This window comes from Excalfactoria chinensis, chromosome 7 (assembly GCF_039878825.1).
Source record: "Excalfactoria chinensis isolate bCotChi1 chromosome 7, bCotChi1.hap2, whole genome shotgun sequence".
NCBI classification, from domain to species: domain Eukaryota; kingdom Metazoa; phylum Chordata; class Aves; order Galliformes; family Phasianidae; genus Excalfactoria; species Excalfactoria chinensis.
The window spans coordinates 24496987-24520352 of NC_092831.1; the positions used below are offsets into that span (position 1 = coordinate 24496987).

The window sequence follows — 23366 nt, forward strand, 5'->3', positions numbered from 1 at the left end:
CCTGCTTGTAGTATAAGGAACAGTGCACTGTTAGGAGCCTTAATTTCTTTTTTGTTTTTGTTTTTACCTTATGTTTTACTGTTTTATTCTGTACTATTCTCTTACAAAATTCCATTCTGCCTTCTCTGCCACTCAATTCTGAGTGTGTCTTTTTTGTTAGTATCTGAAATGAATCCTATACCTTTAATACCAGGTTAGAAGTTATTTTTCACTCTCATTTTCTTCATGATTTGCTTCTTAAACACTTTTCTGCTCAATATATGTGTTTTTTTTTTCAGGTTTCTTGAATCAAATGTCGGCCAGTATTTCAAGTAAGACGATGTTATCAATCTTGCGTGCTCTGCTTAGCTATTTTCAGAATTACTTTGTACCACTTGTGTTGTTAAACAGCTTGATTGTCTTTCCGGCTGCTTTTAAATTCCTCGGCAGATGTTTTCATTAAGTAGTTGAGTGTATTATCTGTTCTTTTCCATTCAGACTTTTAAACCTCTGCACTCGAGTAACTCAACATGAGAAGTTCAGATTGGCTTCTATTATCTGTATTTGTCAGCGTGTTGCCCCGTTTCCTTTCTCAGGAGTTCATTACAGCTTTATGGTTGGGGGAGGGAGGAATGGAGGATGTTTGCTATTAGTTCTGAAGTTATTCTGAATCCAGGGAATTTCATGCAGATTTACTTCAGACTAGAGGTGCTGCGTTGATGCTTTCCATGCTACTTTCTTACAGGTGTAGCATGGAAAAACCTTTAGGTACACTTCTTTCCATGTTTAATAATGGATTATATGTATGAGAGGAGTGTATATATATAGCTTGGAACAGCAATCTGTAATGATATTTGTTTTTCTTTCTAGTAGGCGTACAATCAGACAGTAATGCTCTCTTGCATAAGTGGCACTGGTGAGGGATCATACTACTGAAGGCTTTGCTCTTGTTCAGATTCCTCCCTGCTCCAGATTTTCATTGCATAATCTTCTAGTCATAGACCTCGAGGTCAAAATACACAATTTTCTTATTCATCATGCAGCTGTGACTCAAATAGATTACATTCATTGTGACATCTAGCATATAAATGTCAAGAAATATACTCATTTTTTGAAATGCATGTCCTGTTTATGTAAGTGCCCCCCTTTGTTTTGAAGCTAATATAAAATCCAGGTTCCTTTTAAAATAAGTAAAAAAACAGCAGCAACAAGAACACCTACAAACAGCCTTTCCCAAATCCTCCACACTTGAGTAGTCACATCTTCTTAGATGGCAACAATTCCTAATGTCTCATTGGTAGCACTTCTGAAAATTACTTTCATCTGTAGTGCCAGTGCCGTTGGCTCTGATTATTTGAGTAATTTTTCTTCTGTTGCAAATAGATCTTGGTTAGTGTTGTAGTGGACTTGCAAGTAGTAGCGTAGTCAGAGTTGGTACGTTTGTATTTCAAATGTAAGTGAAACGCATGCTTTCTGATGACAGAAGTTCATTAAACTCTTCCTCATTTCCATCAAAGTGGAATGAAAAAGTTTTTAGGTAGTTACCTTTGTTTTATATTTCACTGTTTGAATAGTGTATTTCTGTAATCAACTCTATTTCCAGCTGTGATATTTTCAAGATGATTAGAGGATGACAAGGGACTCTTTAAAATGGGAACCTATTTCTATGTAAGTAAATAGAAGGATGGTCATTTGAACAGAAATAGCATCATCTCATGGCATTTCAGTCAGTTGATAACCTCATTTTCATTGTCTCTTGCTTTATATGTATTTTATAACTAGTCTGATCCTCTGCAAACTGTCACTGTGAGAGTATCTGGCAAGGTGTGAGTTGTGAAGCGCAGTCTCATATATCCCAATGGAAGTTAAGTTCTTAAATATCTGTCTGCTGCTATGTATTAATGTCAGGACTGGAGCCGTGGATTCTTACTTTGAAATTATTTGTGCATAGTGTGGGCTAATTTGGAGAATGCTTTGGCTTCATATAATGCTGTTTAGATCCCAGCTGTAATTGGGGTCTAATTTGAGAGCAGAATGTTGTAGCTTCAGTGTTGAAGGTTCCAGGTCTAATTGAATAGCCATAGTCCTGCCCTGACATTTTTTATGCTGAATAAACCAATTCAGGAGAAGATGATAATGATGATCATAAGTGCTTTTATGGGAAGCTTTTCAGTAATTAATTTTTGTTTGGTTTTAACATCAAGTGCCTGTATTTCCATCTAGAACTTTTCTGCTTTAATGTGATTTCAAACTTGCTTGTTTGTGTGATATTAAAGGAATCTGAACAATCAGTCCCCATGTCAAAATATTTGAGTATGTTCAGTCAATGCAGTTCCTAATAACTAAATTTCTGTTTAGATATTGCGACTCTTGCTTAAGGACTTTTGAGTGATAGTAGGAAAAGTACGAGTTCTTTTAAAACAAACATGTCTTTTGTTTGCTTTGGGAGAGACGTGAACACTCTGGAAGTGAAATTCAGTACTCTTAGTTGAGGCTGCTTCACCTTTGAATAAATACGCACTGGATTTAATGCTGTTGAACCAGTTTATTTTAGACACACCCCATGGTGTCTGATATATTTATTTTTCTCCAAATCTAAGATTGTGCACGGCAAGCCTAGAAGTGAATTTAACTGTGAGGCATGCTTTACAGATGCTGGTGTAAAAGCATGTCTGCATGTCATGTAGCAGCAGCCACACAACTGCTCTGCATGTGTTCCTCTGTAGACGAAGTATGCCTCGTGCAGCCTGGCTGGTGCCTGAGTAGAATGGGGAAGTTCCTGCTGCTCCACCAGGGCAACTTGGCTTGACGGTGGGGAGGGACAGCCACTGGGCACTGAGCTTTTGCTCACTGCTCACATAGGAAGTCAGAGCTGTAAAGCTTTGTCCTGGCTGACTTGTACGAAAATTCAAGTCCTTACACAATTGTTTGTAACATCCAGGTCATTTGAAGGGAGAAGCTCATTTGTGCTAAGGCATAGTAATCCTAGCTGAAACAGGTGTGGGCTACTCTGAAGTGATACAGCAGAACTGCTTGTCTGCATCCTTTTTAAGTCATATGAGCAAAGCAAGTCTTAACATCTGAAGAAGTCTTCTGAGAGGAATGCAAATGGAGCCTTGGAGAAACAAATGGTTTGTGTTCACACTTTCTCGCGAATGTGTTGTGAGAGTGGTGTATAGATCAAGTGCTTTACATCCTGGGATATAGTTCATATTATTTGTCTTTAATGTGTGTTCTGTTTAAAACAGTCTGGCAGGATCAGAACAACTGGCTGTATTTATTATAGAAGCAACCACTTGAGGCAGCATAGGAAATTTTCACTGAGTGAAAGTGGATGGACCATACGGTAGAAATGACGCAATAAAAGGTCTGTTATGTGAAGTTGTTTTTTTCCCCCATTCTCCTAGGATAAATGAATGCACAAAAAGCACTGTGCTTCTATGCTTAATGTAACTGTTAAAATCTTACCCTATCACAGATAGAGTTTCGTAACTGGCATCACTTTTGCAGGGCATGGCACGAGCTCTGTTGCAGCAGTTACTTTTGAGACAGCCCCTGCCTTTGGGCAGCAGGCATGGCCATGCTTGTAAAGCTGATGTGCTCTAAACTAGTTCCCCCAAACAGGGCTTGCTTAAAGGTCAGATATATGGTATAAACTCTGGAACAGAAGTATGTGGGATTCTGGTGGGAAAGGTGGACGTTTCCTATTTTTGTAGAATCTAGCCACTAGATGAGCTTAACTTTAATATGAAGTTGCACCTGAATTTTGACACCTACATGGGTTTAGTTTTCAGCTTAATGTAACTGGTTTTGCAAACAGCTATTGTGGGATTTTGTGTTAGGCTAAATAGATGTGGAATGAATCGTGGAATGGTTTGGCTTAGAAGAAGCCTTAAAGGTCATTTAGTTCCTGCAGACAAAAGCTCCTTCTACTAGATCAGGTTGTTCAGGGCCATAACAAACATGGTCTTGAATACTTCCCAGTATGGGACATCTACAGCTTTTCTGGACAGCCTGTTACAGTATCGCACCACTCTCTGAGTAAAGAATTTCTTCTTAGTATCCAATGTTAAGTATCCCTTCTTTTAGTTTAGAGCTTCCCGTTGTTCTATCACTGCATACCCTGATGAAGAGTTACTTTCCTGCTTTCTTGTAGGCTTCCTCTAAGTACTGGAAGGCCACAGCATGTTCTTCCAGAAGCCTTCTGTTCTCCAGGCTGAACAACCCCAGTTCTCAGTCTATCTTTCTAGGAGAGGTGCTCATCTGGTCATCCTCATGTCCATACTCTGAACTTACTCCAACGAGTCCACAGCTTGCTTATGTTGAGGGCCCCAGAGCTGAACACAGTACTCCTAACAAGTCCTCACAAGAGCAGAGTAGAGGGGAACAACCACCTCTACTGGCCACGACTCTTGATGCAGCCCAGAAACTGAATTGCATCTGAATTGCAATTTAGTCTGAAAAGAATGGCTAACAGAAAGTACCAATCTCTAGTTAGCATGGAGAAAAAAAGGGGGAGGAGGGGAGACCTTTTTCATAGCTGGAAAGTAATTAATTGGAAAAGCAGTATGGAATGGAATATACTCATTGTTTGTATACTTCAGTTTTCTATTAGAGGTCTCTAGACACTGAAATCCTCTGATTTAGACTGTGCTTATCTGTGTGCTCTTCACCTTTTGCTCAGCATGAAGGAGTCTTGCAGTGAAATGTGAATATTAGTGTAGTGTAAGATTTTTTTCAATGAAATTGGATTTTTTGTCTCTGTAGGGAATACGTATTAAGAACAGTTGCAGTAAGGAAGAGTCTAATACATTCCAGTTACGATTTGGACCTTTTTAAGAGGAGTATGTTCTCTCAGGTCATAAAACTGATTCCATTCACTTTTTCATAATGTAATTCTCTTTTCAATTGTCTCGAATCTTTCTGGCACTGTTCTTTGTATGAAATAATGTTTCAGTTTTCCTTCTGTAGTATTCTTGTACTACTGCCTTACTGGCTAAGGTGTAAAGGTTTTCCACATAGGGAAGATGTCTTTTAGTAATTCATCTAAGCAATTCTTTCATTCTTTCCCCCTGTTCAAAAGTTGAGAGCTTATTGTTGTCATTTGGTTTTTGTTTGGGAGCAAATTGCTTTGTTACAGGAAGACCTACCTGTTTTTCATAGGCTTGATAAAAATTGTTAAAAAAAAATAAAATTAAAAGTTGAAAAAACATAGAATCATGTTTACACGTTGCTGTTGCTTTATTGTATTTCTCCTTACTTTGTGATAATCGGTTTGTTTTCATCTTTCAGAAGACTGGACAGTATTTGAAGGCTTGACAAATGCATCCCAGGCTGAAAAACTGCTGTGTTTCTCCTCCTCTTCCTCCTTTAGAAAACTGACTTCTTTAAAGAGAGGTAAAGTTGGAAGTTGCATTTTGGGTAGACTTATTTCAAGACTAAGTGAGCTAAAATTGAACTGGTTCTAGGAGGGTTTCTTTTCTTCCCATCTCAGGCTGAAAAAACTTCAGAGAAAGGTGACTGTATTAAAGGTGAAAAATGAAGTTTGTGTATTATTACTGATTGTTACTTTTTAAAAGGAATGCCTTGGAGTTGATGGTTATTTATAGATTTTTGGAAAAATGTGATAAATATATCTGACAATGTGTGACAGCTTTATTGCACGTGACTGTTGTACTCCTAGATCATCTTCTAAAAAAAACACAAAGAAGTAACTAAAATATGTCTGAAAACACAGTGTCCCTTCACTTACTTGTCTCTGTTCAGGCAGCTGTTTAATTGCTGGTCCTAAAGAAGCCAAACTTTTGATGAACCTTAACTAAGAATCACTGTATTGTGTCTAATATGGCTTCAAGAAGTCCTTACATTTTATTGTCTCCTCAGTTTTTCCCTTTTCAGGACACTCTTCTTGAGGTTTTCCTTCTGGTTGACCTGCTTGCAAGTTTTTGTGCTGTCATTACTAGTTAAGTTGTGACTAGATACTTTAAAGTAGTTTTCTGTAACTTTTTTTTCTGGATGAAAGGTTACCGAAATAAGCGTGTTGTGTTGCCAGTTGAGTTTGAAAAGCCTCAGAACATTCTGAATAGCAATTTATTTGGCTCTCCTCTGTCCTTTGGCTAGCAAATCAAAGCTCTTCTCTGAAGGATATAGCAATAATTAATTGTGAGCGTGAAAAGTAGTTGTTGTGTTCTTTTCTTTGTTTTTTCTCTCCTAGTTTGGGGCAATTAGAAGTTCAGTAGATTGGAGATGTAATTTAAGTCCATCTGAATTCCTTACAGCTTCAATCCCCTTAAGATTTATTTTTTTTCCCTGTCACTTCATACTCAGGGTAAGAGCTTTAACCCAATCTCTTTGTTGTGACCCACCAACAGTGGATGAAAGGAGACTGTTTAATATACGCAATGAGCTCAAAACCCTGTTAGGTTCAGCTCAAAACCCTGTTAGGTTCTTAGCATTTTAGTAAAGCCAGGAGAAAGAATTAAATGTGTTTCAAACTTCCAGAATATAACTAATGAAATTAACTATGTGATTAGGAATGCACTACAGTGTTAAAAAAAAACAAACCTGAAACAAACAGAAAACCCTGCTAACTTGTAGACATACACAAAGTAGTTCCTCTGTAACAGTCTTTTTTTTTTTTTTCTCTCTCTAAGATGCTCTTCCAATTTCTTCATGTTTGAGTATTTTCTTTACTTGGTTATCAGAATGCCAAGATCTTTGTATGCCACATCAAAATCTAAGATCTAATCAGTAATCTAAAGGAGCTGGGAGAACTCTTTATTATTTAGCTGGGATCATCAAATTAATCACCCAGCACAGAACACTGGAAGGGAGCTATGTGTACAGATAGAATAACGTCATCTTTGTTACAGTTCATTTCTCTTTATCTGCTCTGTTTGCTGCCTGTTGGGTCTGAAGGTCTTCTAAATGCCGATGTCAGGTGCTATTCCTGACCACAGCTCTTCCTGGTGTTTTTCTCTGTACGTGCACACAGAGGCTCTCCTATGCAGCACAGTATGAAGAGCTGAAGGATTGCCAAAGGATTGCTTTTACTCATGTCTTTTGTTCTGCCTCTAAGGTAGTCAGAACAGATATTGCTGGTTTCTTGGATTAAGTTGTGCAATAATACTGCTGCGAACTAAGGAAACTGAGTTTCTTTCTCAAATTGTACTTGAAGAAAGGATGGTTTAGGCCCAGTGTTTACTGTGTTGATCTTGTGTATTAGCAGAACACTTATGTTTTCCCATTTAGGACAGGTTTCTCAGCGGGTTTTTTTTTACAAGAGAAGCTATATATGTGCAGTAGGTTTGAGCCGGTAAGAATATGACTGAGAAAAAATAGAAAGCAAGCCAGGAATTTATGAAAACTGGAACCATTTTAGACTTCTACCATTATGGAAATGGCAAACAATAGCAGCAATTGTCCTTGACAGTTTAATTTCTTTTTTTTTTTTCCCTGAGCATTCCAGCATATTTTTAGAAGAGCTAAACCTTGAAGCTTTTCTTTCAAGCTGCGCCCTTCTTTTAAGAATAAGCTTTAGGGAGTGAAATTCTACTATTAGAAATTCTAATAACTGTTATTATGAAACTGCTTTACTACGTGCGTCTAGAACTATCTTTACATCATCTCACATCGTTTGTTCCATGATGTTATTGACTTTGGTCTGCTTCTCTTTTCTTTGTGCTATATTTGGTAAGGGAGCAAGAACGGCATGATGTGTTTGTGTTAAATAATGTACATTTTGGCCTGAAGCACCAAGTCCCTCTTTTTCCCTCTCCTCTGTTATAGTGCAGTAGTTTAAAAGAAGAATCCAAAGGTAGCAGTTTTTTGTCATTGTTTGAAAATGGGGCTGGTTGTCAGGAGTGCCGCTTTTCATCTTGTTGGATATTACATAAGTCTGTTGGGAATTTGTTAATGGATTTTCATTGTGTTAGGGTTTTACAGAACCATGTTTTTGTACTGGAATTCTTATTTTTCTTTCCTTTTTCTTGGAAAGGTAAGAGGACAGATACAGAAGTAAGAAAATGCTGGGATCAGAACGGGGTGTGGTGGAAGAATGGCTGTCGGAATTCAAGGTGAGCTGAGAGGAACGATAGCTGTACCGTTGGTAACATTTTAATTATGATTACTTTATCTTTCAAGTTCTTATAAGTAATAACACATGCAAAGATCTATGTAAATAAGTCAGCTGGTACCTATATACAATGCATAATCCCGATAGCAATTTTTTAATTGTTTTTTTTTTGTATCACACAGTCAAACACAGCCTGTTATAACAGTGGGATTTTTAAAGCATATCTGATAGTGTAAATCAAGTTGACAGAATGTAACTGATAGGTGGATAATGCTACCTATGTTTCTGCTTGAGCAACTTCTTTAATTTGCCTTTAAAGTACTAAAGAAGCTGTTTGCTGCTTATTCCCATAGTCTGCATGAAATGAGTTGTTTTATCAAGAGGAATCTGAAGTATTTTTAAGTTGTTTTGTATGTTTATAATTATGTTGGATGAAGTAGCGGATAATGCATAAGCAGGCCAGATGGGATTTCGTGATTGATATAATATTTATTGGTTATTTAAATTAATATTAATTCTTCTAATCACTGATACCTAAAAATTCATTATACAGTGTTATTAGGAAACTTGTTGAGGAGCCAGGGATGCAAAATGTACAGACATAATTCTGTGGTGGAGCTTTAGGCTATAGTTGACTAATCAAGTCTTTGAGAAGTGCCCATTCAATAAGGAATACTGAGAAAACACAGTGTCTTCAGTTCAAGTGGGATCAAATAATCTTTATGAAAGGTACATCTGAAACTGCTGTTGAAGATTACCCTGAATGTCGCTGAGTTGCCCCTAAATGCATTGTAAATGGTACTGAATGAATTAGGTTACAGGTCCCAAAATTTACTCAAGGTCAGGAATTGGGATGATGACAAATGCATCTGTACTTGTGAATACTGATTTATCAGAGAAACTTTTTTTTTTCTTTAGGCATTACCTGACACTCAGATTTCCAGCTATGCAGCTACATTGCACCGAAAAAAACCACTGGTACCAGCTCTTTATAAAGTCATTCAAGATCCAAATAATGAGGTAGGAGACTTACATAAACATTCGTTTGCTGTTGTATGGCTTCCACCTCTATAAATCAACGTAGAGAACTTGGAGAGGAAGAATGTTCTCTCTGATGTGATCTGACAGGGGTGCTATCCCTCTTATTATTCTCTTCAGTTTTGATGTTCGCTTCCGTGCTTTTCTGATAAGGCACAACCTCATCTCCCCAAAATACAGTTTATACTGTCTGCTAAATTTTACTTGTCACATCTGACAGTTACAGTTGACTTCCTGAGTTGCTTCTTTAGCCAAAAAGCACCTTTCAAGTGCAACAAAGTAGGACTTGCAGTGAAAACCTGAGTATTCTGATGTGCATCATATCCAGTGACTTATTAGAGTAGAAGAAAGAACTGGTGTATTACTCACCATACACAGTTAAAATAAGCAGGTCTTTTGCTTATACTAGTATGATGTTTGTGAAACTTGGTTTACAGTATAGTAAACAAGAGCAGAAACAGGGCCCCAGAATATAAATATATACAATAAAAAAATATTTCCTTTGTCTATAATTCATTTTGCAAATGATGCTAAAGCTATGCTTTCCATTCCAATGGCTTTTGTTACGATCATTGCTGGAAAAGTGTTTGAAATGCATCTTCTAAATGAATTGAGCAAGTATACTGCTCTGCTGCGTAAACTGTTTCAGATCAAATATTTGATTATCATCTGTGATCTCTTGTGTATTTATAGATTTAATGGCAATCATGCACAATAAGGAAGCTTTTTATTTTCCTGAATACAGCTCAGCTGTTTTAGGAAGCTGAATGCTTGACTGAGCTTAGAGTAGGTTAAACAATTCTCATGCAAAAAGAGCCTCACTTCCTAGGTATTAAGGTCATTTCGGTGTTACAAATAACTTGCATAGTGACGTTTTTCTTTGTACTGAAGCTACTGTTACTCTCTGAAATGGAGCCACCATTGCTACTGTTACTTTCAAGCATCATAAATGCGCTTTCACGTGTATGTGCCCGTAGACTTCATAGTATGTAAGTGCTGTCCTTTTCTCTGAGAATAAGCGTTTGGTTTACTTTTTATGTTACAAAGAACCAGATTTGTCAAAAGAACATATTCTTAAGGGTCTGAGAGTGATCTTAAGCTACTGCACACTGATTGGTGTCTAATTCTACTCTTTGGAGCTGCTCGTGCTGTTTGGACCTGATTCTGATCTCAAGTATAGGATGCACAATCCCAAATTGGCAGCTAACTTCAAGTTCTGGTTCCCTGTTAAGGCAGTATGTAGTTCTGAACATGTGAGGAGTACAACCACACACAGAAACCTCTCACGAAAGTATATAATAAATTCATTACTTTGTGTAATTTTGTGGTAATATTTTGCTTTGAGTGAGATTTTTTTCTCAGGTGCTTTATAAGGTACTTATGGGGTAAACCACTACAAAAACTACTTGTGGATTTTTAAACATGATGGACAAGAAGCTTTTTAGTACGAATGAATTGTAAAGTTGACCTACTTTAAAAGCTTTGAAAAGGGGCTGGTTACTGTTTGGGGCAAATATGAATTTTGCCAATATCAGTTCATACTTTCTTGGTAAGGCTAGAACTGTTGATGCAGCATGAAACCAGCATGTTTAAGATCCATAGCGAGCAACTAAGGTTTTTTTCTTGTTTGCTACCTGTCTACCAATTTCAGAGCTAACAACTGAAGGCAAGTGAACTGTCAAGTTAAATACAACTGTTAGTTTGTACCTCTTAGGAAAGTTTCTTAATATTATAAAGATAATGGTTGGAACAGGAAGTTAAAGATGAGTGTTTTTTTTTTTTTTGCTCATGAGTGGCTCATTTAACTGAGTATTGTATTTTTATTTTATTTTATTTTTTGCTTAATATTTGCCTTCTAGAATAAAGTAGTTTTGAAGTACTGTTACTTTCATATAGTTCCTTAGTTTTTAAAATTGGCTTATGTTTATAGAAATCTTAAATTAATGTAGTAATTAAGTTCAAATATTGACTGTTCATGTGTGGCTATTTCAGTTTAACCTGGAAAGCTCAGCCTTGGAACAAAATGATCACCATTGCAATGCCAAGCACTTTCCCAACATAGTACTTTTCGAATAACAACTGATTTCATTCCCTGTCATATGCTTATACCTCATATGGGCATTGTATTTTCTGTTGTGACTGAATTAATTTAAAAAGCAAGTATTTCCAGTCCTTGTCATGCGTTTTATACTGAGTTTTGAACTTCAAGATACGGTAATGTCTCTTTAAGATTTGATAGCCTTGTAAAACAAGCCAAACATGAAAGTGAATAGTCAGCTTCTTTAAAACACAACTAGTGTGCATCTCCCTGAGGTGCAAAAATGAGATCTGCAATTCACATCATTGCCACTTATTATATTTGTTTGTAGAAATTCTGTTTTTGTTTGTTATGCTAATTGCTCCTTATGCTACTAGGGGAGCTCTTCTAATGGAGCCTTTTGGTTTGTCAGAAAAGAGAGATGATTCTAATAGACTTTTCTGCTTGTTTAGCTATTCTATTCAGTTTTCTTTAATATTGTACAGAAAGACCTTTTGGAATTGAAAAAGTTTATGCCTGTTCATTTATACATTCATTACTGGTGACAAATGTTCCATTTCCTCTGTTTATCCAAAGTCTTCTGAACTTTGGACTAGGAGAATTTGCTGAAAAATCCTTGCTGCAGTTGTTAACTCTTTTGCACAATTAATGTCACAGTGATGAGATATGAAGAGTATTTACAGGCTTGCAGTATCACGGACTGGGATGTTCCTGTAACTCTCTAGGCAGCACGATCTAAATTAAGACTGATTTGATAAAGCTCTCATTGGAAGAGAGGTAGAATTAACTCAGTAACTAAGTGGAATTAACTCTGGTCAAGTCTGGTCAGACTTCATCTATAATAAATTACTCTTTTGCACTGTTTTTAATGATATTTGGATTAGACTGACTAATTTCAAATAGGAAACAGCTCTGGGCTACTGTCATCTCTAATCTAATAGAAGTACTATTAATAGCAATGCCACTGTATATATCTAGTTTCTGATAATGTTTGTTTAGCTCGTCTTGCACCTGTTACCTCCTCACAGATGCATTTGTATTTCTTATTTCCATAGAGATTCCTCTTTTGTTTCTAACACTAGCTTCCTGTTCCTATTTTCTTTTAAAGAAAACATAAGCATGTGTTCGGTGAGCTCTGAATCATTTGTTAACCTCTCTTTTTTGTTTGATTGAGCATCTAAACAGCAATAGACTTTTCATAAAATGAGAATATGGTTTGTCTTTGGGCACTAAAACGTCTACTCTAACAAATGCTTTTAATAATTAGTGTTGCTTTTACTCAGTGCAAATGCTTATCTAAATGTTAGAACAATTCACTTGTAAATCTTTGAAACTCAAGGTGCTGTGCGTGTGTGAAATGCTAGAATAAATACACTAAATAAATTGATCTGTACTCAATAAGAATGCTAGGGCCTGTCCTGTCCAAATGGTTGCAGTAGAAGGCTTATATTTTCATTAGATCTGAAATAATAATTTAAAAAAATGTAGTATTGAGGCATTTTACATTTAGAGCCAAGAAAAATCTGTGTGCTCCAGACTACTGAACTTGGCTATCAGCAATCTTAGTGTCAGCTTTCTTCTTCCCCTGTTTAAGGAGTCTGCCTTTGTTTCTGCTGTAAAAACAGGCTTTTATGTTAGAGTAACCAGGCTGTCCATCCAGAAGCCTTGTTACACAAGGTACTTACACCAAGCATAAGAGATTTGACTGCTAGCAAAGTTTTGTTTTACTCAGATGTGATGTTACAACTTACATAATCAGTAATGTAAATAGCATGCTTCATTGACCAGGATACTGTGTTTTAGAAATGGAACTGTGTTTACCTTTTCTTGGACTCTGTAAAATCGCTGCTCTTAAAGCAGCTATCTTGATAGAAACTGTCAAAATTTATGCTGTCTGTGGTGTACTGGAGTAAAATATTGAAGTCTAAACAGGTAGACATTAAGTTTTACAGTCGTACGGATTCATGGCATTGTATGTTTGTCCAAAATTCAGATCAAGTAGGAAGGCCTCTCCCTAACCTTTGCTGGTAGCAAGGGACTTGTTAAAAAGGTTTTAGAAGGTAGTTCACAACAAGCCAAAGTCTTTCTTCGTACAGTGCAGCTGAGCAGTTATGGTGGATTCTGTATGAAATTCTGGGTGCTAAGATCCAGATGACTAGACAAATTATTGTGTTGTTTGTATTATACTGAGCAAACAGGTACTTGTTGGGCTTGAGACTAAAAAGGAGTAGGTAAGAAATTAATTTGTGCTTCTATCAGTGGACTTGTCTTCATCAGCTTCTACTAATCTCAAACCTTTGGACCTTTCTAAACATTTTAACAGCGCCATTGAACTTCTGTGCTCCACGTAGTTCAAGCCGTTAATCTGTCACATACCTCAGATTAGTGTCTGTATACGAATCTCATACTCACAGACCTAGAAAACAGTATTCTTAAAGAACAAGATGGTTGTGTAGTAAGGCCACATTTCCCAACTCTGCATACCAGTTCCTCTCAAATCTATACTTACAGACCTCCTTAAAGTAAACACAAATATTATTTTACTTCATTCATTTACTTGAAATTGAGGGGTGTTGTCTTTACTGACTACAACAGCTGCATTGTATAGCCCATATATTTGATGTTGTCTTTTCTTTCATTAGAGAAGCCTAAGAGTAACTTATTACCCTTTTTTGTCTTTTCATAGCTCCTGGAGCCTGTTTGCCACCAGCTCTTTGAACTGTACCGTAGTTCTGAAGTTCGACTGAAGAGATTCACACTGCAATTTTTGCCAGAGCTCATCTGGGTATATCTGCGTCTTACTGCCAGCAGGGATAGGCAAAGTAATGGTTGCATTGAAGCGTTGCTGCTTGGCATTTACAACTTGGTAAGTGAGGTGAGGGGGGTTGGCTGAAGAAAGCTTTGATCTGAAGTTTTGCATCGCTGACTGATGTGAATAAAATTATTAGAGCAAAATGTGTACATGCAATTGTAATATGACTGCATGAAAGCATATTTAGAAGTGTGCTGTTGTGAAGGTTCAGCAAAAGCATGTTTGCACAAGTATTTGTTATTGATTGTAAATTCACTTGGAGCAAACATTTTCAAGCAAAAGAATCGTTTTGTGGCTTTTCTTAGTGTTGCATATTTGTGTGCATACAAAGATGAAGTAGCCCTCTTAAATGTTGAAACATACAATTTTTACATGTATATTGCTATGCAATTGGTCAGTCCTCCTGCACTGTTCTCTATTCCCTCCTGTCTTACTCTGTTTATTTTTTAATGGCAATTTGAAGCTGAAACTACTGAGCAGTAGTTGTACTACTATAGTGTTCAGATGCAGATGTACTTCTGAGGTAGGCACTGTCTTGAGTGGAAGTGCAAATTTAAAGTAAGTAAAAGAAACTGTAGGTGATTAGGTTTGGCTGTTGGAATTAACAGTTGTTTATTATGTCCTTTCTATTAATTCTATTATATTCTTACCTTTTCCTGCAAATTTTTAGTCTTGTATTAAGAGGTTGTTCAGCAAATTCAGCAATATAGCTAAAATAGGCATTCCTTGATAGGAATTTCCATTTTATGTAACTAGAAAGCCTTTAATACCAAAGTATTGTCCTTCACTCTACACACTGTAGTAAACTTTTTCCTTTAACTGTATTTTCTTTGTACCTATGATGAGACTGATGAGACACCGATTCTCTAAAAATAAATTAACTAGTGCTATATATCTAGATCATTTCTAACAACTGGAAAGTCCAGTTCTTTGTGTTGATTTTCAGTACTGTTTGCTAGGTTGAATATTTATCTTTGGCATCAGTTTTCTCATAGAAGTCCTATGGTGGTTCCTTTGAAACCCATGATTCATATTCTTTAGGGATGCTCAAGAAAGAGATCTCAAAATGGACAATAACTAGCTCCATTTCTTTCTTTGGTTCTGTTGTTGATATTTTTCTGCTCATCTGCAGATACTGCAAGAGTGAAGTTATTTTCTCAGCCTTTAAAAGGACAACAATATATCTGCCTCCTTTCAGTTTAAAGCACTGCATGGTGTTATCAAGTGGAATACTGGCCACAAATCATAAAACCCACCACAACATGACTTTAGATTGCTTTCTTGTACATTCCTGTGTGACTGCTTTTAGTTTATTGGCTTTAAAAACTTCTGGTTTTGTTTATATAGTAAGTAGCTTGTCAACCATAAAATCTAATTGGTTTGAAAGCCTTTTGAGAAAACTGTGTATTTCTTACTAATAGAATTCCTGAGGAGACTTCACCAGACTCCTTGATTTCACCTTTTTTCTGTACTATGTTAATTTTGAAGTACTGCCTTTGTCAGTAAGTGACTCATCAGCCCTCATGCATCTGTAGATTTAGGTTTAAAGTTCAGCATTGCTCTGCTATGCAGTTCTATTGTACATAAATGTCATAATGTAATACTGGGCTAGAGAAACTTCTTGGTTTTGGACAAAGCCATAAAGATCAAGGAACCAGTGATTTTTTATTTTTTTTTTCTTTTCTAAGCACAGTCAATGATGCAGGTCTTTCCCATTAGGTCTTATCAGATCAGAGCATCTAACTGCTTACTTTCTAAATACATTTTAGGAGTTCTGTGAGTTTTCCAGATCCTATCTTAGTTCTGTTGCGTTTTTTCATTGTTTTGTTTTTTGGTGTATTTTTTTTCATAGTTGTTTATTGTTGTTTTTTATTTTCTCTCTCCTGTTTTCCATTTTTGTTTGTTTTAAATGCAGGAAATTGCTGACAAAGATGGAAACAACAAAGTTTTATCTTTCACCATCCCTTCATTATCTAAACCCTCGATATATCATGAGGTAAGACAGCAGCTGTGGTAAGTTAGACTTGGGTCTATCAGAGCAATGAAAACTGCATCCATTTGGAGCAACAGTCCATTTTGATGCATGCTTTTTTCAGTGTTACTTTCTTCAAACAATGGTTTAATCTAAATCGGTAGCAATAGTAGAAGTTCAAATGCTGTAAAATGACTGCTGACAGTGCCCATTTTGTATAGAGGTTAGTTTTGTTAGTTCTGTTTCAGTAGCAAATGGGTTGCCTCTTAAGTGTTAGGGTAAAAGTAGCCCATCTCCTTTTGTAACTCCTCAGTAACACAAGTTGAACTTGGGATTCATTTTTCTTTCTCTGTTGTTGCTATACAAAAGGCCTGTGCAATTAGAACAAACCTCCTTCAGATGACTATGCAACAATCAAAATTGAAAATGACTTTCATTTGCTCTGATGCTTTTTATGATAGTGCAATTATGTCGTGTTTTTAGATTTTGTCATTATTTTCATTTTTAAAAGACAACCGTGTATTTTGATTTGGTTCATTGTCCCACATGACATCCTGATTGCCAAACTGGAGAAAAATAGATCTGCGGGACCACTCACTGGTTTAGGAATTGGCTGGATGGCTGCGCTCGGAGAGTCGTGGTTAATGGCTCAGTGTCTAAGTGGAAATGGATGACAAATGGCTTTCCTTGCGGATTGGTGCTGCGTCCAGTGTTATTTAACATCTTTGAAGGGTGATGTGGACAGTGGGATTGAGTGCACCCTCAGCAAATTTGCAGATGACGCCAAACTGAATAGTGCAGTCGACAACACTTGAGGCCAAGTGCAAGGTCACACACCTGGGTTGGGACATTCTCAGACACAGATACAGGTTGGGCAGAGAATGGTTTGAGAGCAGCCCTGAGGAGAAGGATTTGGGAGTCCTGGTTGATAAAAGACTCAACGTGAGCTGGCAATGTGCACTGGCAGCCCAGTAGGCCAACCCAACTGTATCCTGGGTCCTTTCATCAAGAGAAGTCTGACCAGCAGGTCGAGAGAGGTGATTCTTCCCCTCTGTGCTCTTGTGAGACCCCACCTGAAGCACTGTGTCCAGTTCTGGGGCTCCAGCAGATCAAAGACATGGAGCTGTTGAAATGGGTTTAGTCATGAAGATGGGCACAGAGCTGGAGCAACTCCCCTATGAGGACAGAGCTGAGGCTCTTCAGCCTAGAGAACACTCCAGGAGGAACCTTATAGTGGCCTTCTGTTACCTGAACAGGTCCTACAGGAAAGCTGGGGAGGGACTTTTATAAGGGCGGGTAGTGACAGGATAAGGGGAAATGCTTTCAACTGGAAGGAGGTAGATTTAGACTTGAGGAAGAAGTTCTTTACTGTCAGGGTGGTGAGATGCAGGAACAGGTTTCCCAGAGAGACTGTGGATGCCCCCTTGAGTGGGAGGTGTCCCTGCTTATAGCAGGGGCCTGGAACCAGGTGATCTTAAAGGTCCACTGCAACCCAAACCGTACTGTGATTCTATTATTAGGAGTTTCAATGCTTTTGGAGACCTTTTACTTATGATTTGTTTTCTCCTCCCTCTCATCATGTACTTCTAGCCCTCTACTATTGGATCCATGGCTTTAACTGAAGGAGCTCTGTGTCAGCATGATCTCATCAGAGTAGTTTACAGTGATCTTCATCCTCAAAGAGAAACTTTCACAGCACAGAACAGGTAGGTTGGATGCATTGTAACGTTTGTGGTGCTTCACTAGACAGTCAGAAAGTGATTAAACATTATAGACTGTGGTCAGTCCTTTTTGTGTGTGGAAGTAAAGATAGAGAGCAGACCGGTGAACCTGGGGAATATTTTTGGTTTTGCTTCAAACTTTGTGTGTTACTAGTTCATTCAGATGAGAATAACTTCTCTGTCATCTCTGTGTCTGTCAGGAATATCTTTTGAGTTTATGCCTGTCAACTTGAATTTTACCGAAAGCATAACAAAAGTCTGGCATTGCCTTTGCCACAAGAAAGAAAAAGATGGAGCCAAGTGCATAGAAAAAAGTGAGGATGAAAAACTTCAGGAATGAGATTTCCTGTTTCTGCTGCGTGAAGACATGTAGACTGGGGCTTTACTCATTAATAGTAACTGCAACCAGCCTTTTTAGTGAAGTCTCTTGCACAGTGAAGAGCAGATTCTGAAGTGGTTCACTGCTCTGCTGTTCTGGCAACTCTCAGCTTTACCTGTGTTTAGAACTGGCTCTGGGAAACCTAATAAATTATTTTATTTTTAATGTTGCAGACTTGTCCAGCTCTGTAGCAGCCTGGACAAATTTTATGACCTGTCATTTCCTTGACAATTTCTGCATATCAGTAATAATTTAAAGTGAACCTTTAATACTCCGTTTCAAGTTAATGAATTATAGTGCAAGAGGGTTTCTGGATTTGTGTGTTTGTTTCCGGCACTTTTTCTTTTGAGGTGACTTTCAAAGTGAGTTGTAGAGGTTTTTGATATATTTTAAATTTTGGATGGAATATTAAGAATTTAAACCATGCAAGATTTTGGTCTTGTCTCTTTTCAGGTTTGAGGTGCTGAGCTTTCTCATGCTGTGCTACAATTCTGCTATTGTCTATATGCCTGCCTCTTCTTACCAATCGCTTTGTAGGATGGGTTCCAGGTGAGACACTTGCCTTTGAAAGTCTTGCAGGGTGCATCTAGGTTTCTAAATATTCCTGCAGCAGAAAAGAATGAACAAACCTGTTACATGTTTTAAGTAACTAAATGCAACTTTTGGTCAGTTCTGCAACTTAATTGGAAATTTGATGCCATGCTTGGATTATCTTAGTTCTGCATTGGATTTTGTTCCAGTTATTTAGCCTTTTGTTTATGTGGAGAGAAAAAAAAAACGGGGGGGGGGAGAGGGCAAAATCTTCTGAAGCTACTCAGATTGATTTGTATTTATTGGATTTATGTGTCATTCTGCCACTTTTCAGTATGGTTAGCTTCCAAATATTGTGAGGGATACCTTTAGTTTCTTCTGCCTCCAAATATTGACCTCTTGTTCCTCAGGATAGGTTGTATGAAGTGTTGGCACAGTATTCCATGCTTTAGGTTATGTATCTTTTTTTTTCTTGTTTTGTCCTCCTCAGTAAAGATATCCCATTTTCTGGAGAATTCGGTGCTGTGATTTCTCAGTCTCTTACACACGTCCTTTATATAATCTTCTGCTTGAGCAGCCATAAAAGCATCTGGTTGGCAAAGATCCCTGCTTTATGCTCTGAAAAATCTGAAGTATTTCTGATATTCCCATCTGCCAGTTTCTCCCAGCAATTTTGCCTGAAGTGAAATCAATTCACTCCAATCTCCAAACAGACGGAGCTCTTTAAAAATGTTTAATTTAGCCTTTTTTCTTCAACACAATACTGCCATGAAAGAAATTAATTACATGCAGTTCCATTACATAACTATTAAGGATCAGACTAGCTTCTGACAAACGTGTATTCTGTAGTAACACACACTCAGGTAAGATGAATGGCTGTTTCTCTTGTCACATTTATGATGGGAGCTGGTCTTCTCAGCGTGCTTCCATCATTGCCATCACAGTTGTGTAATATGTGTAATACAACATTCTCATTTCAACTTGAATTATAAATTGCAGTCATTTTCCCTTAACCTTCTAAATTTAACTTTCCAGAGCTTTATTCATTTGGCTAAAACAAATAATGATGTTGCTCATTTGAGCACATGTTGATGGAACTGTACAGTAAACTCCACTGTAACTGAGTATTACTCTTACTAGTTTTATAGTGGTTTATAGTCTAAGTTGTGGACACACAGAGCAGGAATCATTTTGTTCCACTAAGAGTGGAATGATCTTGAAAAGGAAACATCCTGGATCCACCTTGTGTAACTGCATACAAGCTTCACCTTGTGGTTTCTTCTGAAAGCTTTGGTGCTCTTGGTCTGCAGTGCAGCCCAAAAAGCCATCAATATACTTACTTGGTCTATGTGCCTTGGTGGAAAGACTGGACTATACCTAGTCAGCAGATTGTTCCCTCTGTGGTACTGTCTGCTTTCCAGAATGAACTTGGACCACAACTTTTGTTACTGAGGCAGCAGAACATATTTCAAAACAATAGGTTGCATGGGTTTCAGTTTAAAGCTGATAGAGCTTTTAGATATTAGCTTTCATTTTTTGTCATTTTCTGATAAGAGCACAATTAACACAGTGAAATACTTATTTGTATTGTGCTTTTGTTTTTCTCTTGAAGGCTTTCGGTTGCTTTCTCTCTTTTTTTTTTTTTTTTTTTTTTGTGGATAATTGGTATTTTCATTCCTTTTCTCTGTTTTGCCTGGTGTCAGTATGTGCTCTTGGAGTCTATGCAATAATTTTCCCAGTTTTAAAGGAGAAAACTAATGTATGCAGTACTGGATTACTAGATTAGAGAAACAAATAATACATTTACATTGAATGTATTAATATCCATGCATTGTTGCTATGTTCTACGTATGCTTTGAATGTCAGAGTTCTGAATAAATGTATCTGGTATGTTGTTTTTTTTAACAGCAGAGTCAATGCTATGCAGTATGTGGCGAGGCAGGCCCTTTGTCAAGGGCCATAATTGATTTTGGTTTTATTTGTAATAGAAGGCAGCTGACAGTAACTCAAAAATAAGGTATATTTGTTAACCAGCAGTGTACATAAAATGGGAAGTGATATGACCCTGTTCTGTACCACTGAAATATTTCCTCTGTAGAAAATTGTTTGTTAACTGAATTTCGGGAAGAGTGTTATGCCTAGTATATTAGCAGTCTTGCCACTCTAATTCTCTAGAATTAATGGCTTTATGGGAATAATACGCTGGATTATCAGCAAGTTATGTCTCAAGGCATTGTTGTTAAACTGTTTTAATGATTGGAAGAGCAACAGCGTAAAGATATTCTACATTGTGAGTTTATGTTTTGAAAAACAGGCTTTAAAAATTCAAGACAATCATTTATAGTTTGAAGTAATGGTGGGGTTCACATTTTGGTGCCATGGTATATTTTTTCAGGCTGTGTGTGAGCGGATTTCCACGGCAGCACGAGAAACGCTGGAAAGAACACTGTGGTAGAGTGGTGTTAGACCCTGACTTCATGGTGCAGCTGCTCACAGGTGTCTATTATGCTATGTAAGTAGATATTATTTTGGTAGTAGAAGTGACTGGTTTACATGAATTAAAATATCAATGCTTGTTGTTTTAATATTGGAATTAGTGAATTTAACCCAATACGATACAGGGATCTAACTCAGTTAGCATATTTTCTGTTACTTACTCACTCAGCCAACTGATAATTTGAAAATATCTTTGTCAGCACTGGAGTAGGTGGTGAAGGACCAGCGCCAGGTACTGGGGAGGAGGAGGCTCCTGGCTTCATCTTCTCCTGATTTTTTTTATTACTACCACCGGATAAGCTTCTGTTAACAAGCATAATGAGCTTGGATGCCAAGATAACCTGATGAAATGCAGTCCTCTTGAATGCCAGTAGCTACTAAGGCAGCAAAAATCCATTTCTGATAAGAACTAAGTAAACCTTTATATTACGACCCCATTTTTCATTCTTTAAGTTTGTCCTGATTAGTGTCAGCTTTGTGTCACTTTGAGGTGACGGGGAGCATCTTTTTTCATTATACCAAAAAGAGTAATGCGAAACTTACCTGTTTATACTACAAAATAGAGAACAGTCTGGGTGTGTATGCAACTGATGAGCATTTTACATAGAGAAATAAGGAATGAGCTGAATTTGGACAGGAAAAAATAAAAGCCAATCTGAGTTCCTAAGATGTGGAAGATAAATCTGTTTCTTTACATCTAGATATAATGGTCAATGGGATCTCGGCCAGGAGGTATTGGAGGACATAATTTACAGAGCACAGCTTGAACTCTACTCACAACCTCTGTTGGTAAGAAAAAAATCTACTGGAATTTATGGACTTGATTATGAAGAATATGGAAGTGTTTCAGAAATGGACTCTTAATTAAAGCTTTTGTGGCCATTTACTGCATTCCCAAATGCGAGTGGTTGTTAACAGCTGGTGTTTTCAACATAGTTATTTACACCATGCGTTTTCTGCATGAACGTTGGGATCTCCTAGTACTTGTTGATGCAGAAATCTATTATTTTGTAATGTAGTACAGTTGGATCAAAATGTTTCTTGTATTGGCACCAGCTACTGATGACTAATTCAAAAAAGCTTAACTGAATGATTATATGTTACAGGACAAAGGTTGGAAAAAGGTGTATTCTTTGCATCTAGACCTTCAGAAGACTTTAGAATATGCTGTGTGGTTTAACTAATAACTTATTAGGAAAGCAGAAGAATAGAGCTGTAAGAGAAGAGGAGCTTTATCTAGATTCATTGTCAGGTTTTAATTAAGTTACAGAAATCTTAATCTTTACCTTCTTCAGTGGACCATGAATAGAGTGATTTTCTTAGAGTCGTTTGGGTTTTTTTCAGTTCTCGGTAGAGTCATTGTTTTGATCATTTAGGAAAAGAAATAAGGAAAGAGGTGAAACTGTGCAGGATACAGATGGAGGATAAGTAGGTTGATGAAGGAAAAGGAGGAATGGAAGGTTTTTATTTTATGTGGAATATAGGAACAAGGCTCAAAATAAGTAAGAATGTTAAAGAAAATAAAGTAAGTAAAATAGAGTGTTATCTCAGTTTCCCTGAATTGTGGCCAGAATTTGGTTCTCTTCTGAAATAACAAAAGTAAATTGAATTACTTTTACGTAACTGAAGAAAAAAAAGTGGATTGGGAAAAGCTTTTTTTTCCTATGGCACTCTGCATCACTCTCTCCTCCAACAAATTAAGAAAAAATATTCTCTTGATGAATTAATATTGGCTACAAGATTTATCTACAGGCTTTTTGAGAGTCCTGCATTTTAAATGGTTGGTATCCACTGAAGTATTATAACAGCTGGTTCCTTTTCCAAATGACTCACAGCTCCATCAGATTGAAAGTGTTAAATTAAATATTGAACTTGCAGAATTAGACCACCTTATCAAAATACAATATTGAAAAGTTGTGTAGGAGGATCTGGAACATAATTCAATTGCTGACAGGACAATTTTCAGTCCTGATTATTCGTTTTTAATCATTTTGTCTTTTGAGATGACTTTTAAGAATCTTCTAGAACGTCTGTTTAAACAACAGTTGTTTTGCTGCTCCAACCCATTGTTTGGTGCTGTCATGACATCACCAATTCCAACCCCCTTCCTACTTTCTAATTGTTGAGTTTTTCATGCATGTTTGTGCAGGTACGTCTGTGTATTTTCTTCTTGCTCTGTTCCTTTGGCCACACACTGTATATTCAAACCACCTGACTTTTTCAAAGGTTGTAGTCCCTTCACCTAGTTGTTGTCTCCAGGAGGTGTAAATCATTAAGCAGCATAAAACTGTATTTGTTTAAAACACTTTAAACTATTGCACCAAAT

General features: G+C 37.2%; 1 protein-coding gene across 3 annotated transcripts in view; it reads left to right on the forward strand.

Moving 5' to 3' along the window:
* The window catches only part of LOC140254819 (hyccin 2), a 67021-nt gene that overhangs the window by 12689 nt on the left and 30966 nt on the right, over positions 1-23366 (forward strand). For all 3 annotated transcript variants that reach the window (XM_072341874.1, XM_072341870.1, XM_072341873.1), the window contains exons 2-10: positions 5272-5376; positions 7976-8054; positions 8972-9073; positions 13816-13995; positions 15857-15937; positions 17504-17619; positions 18467-18562; positions 20940-21056; positions 21742-21829. In XM_072341874.1, the coding sequence (XP_072197975.1) occupies positions 8004-8054; positions 8972-9073; positions 13816-13995; positions 15857-15937; positions 17504-17619; positions 18467-18562; positions 20940-21056; positions 21742-21829 (831 nt within the window). In that variant the 5' untranslated portion in view covers positions 5272-5376; positions 7976-8003. The remainder of the gene's footprint in view (positions 1-5271; positions 5377-7975; positions 8055-8971; positions 9074-13815; positions 13996-15856; positions 15938-17503; positions 17620-18466; positions 18563-20939; positions 21057-21741; positions 21830-23366) is intronic.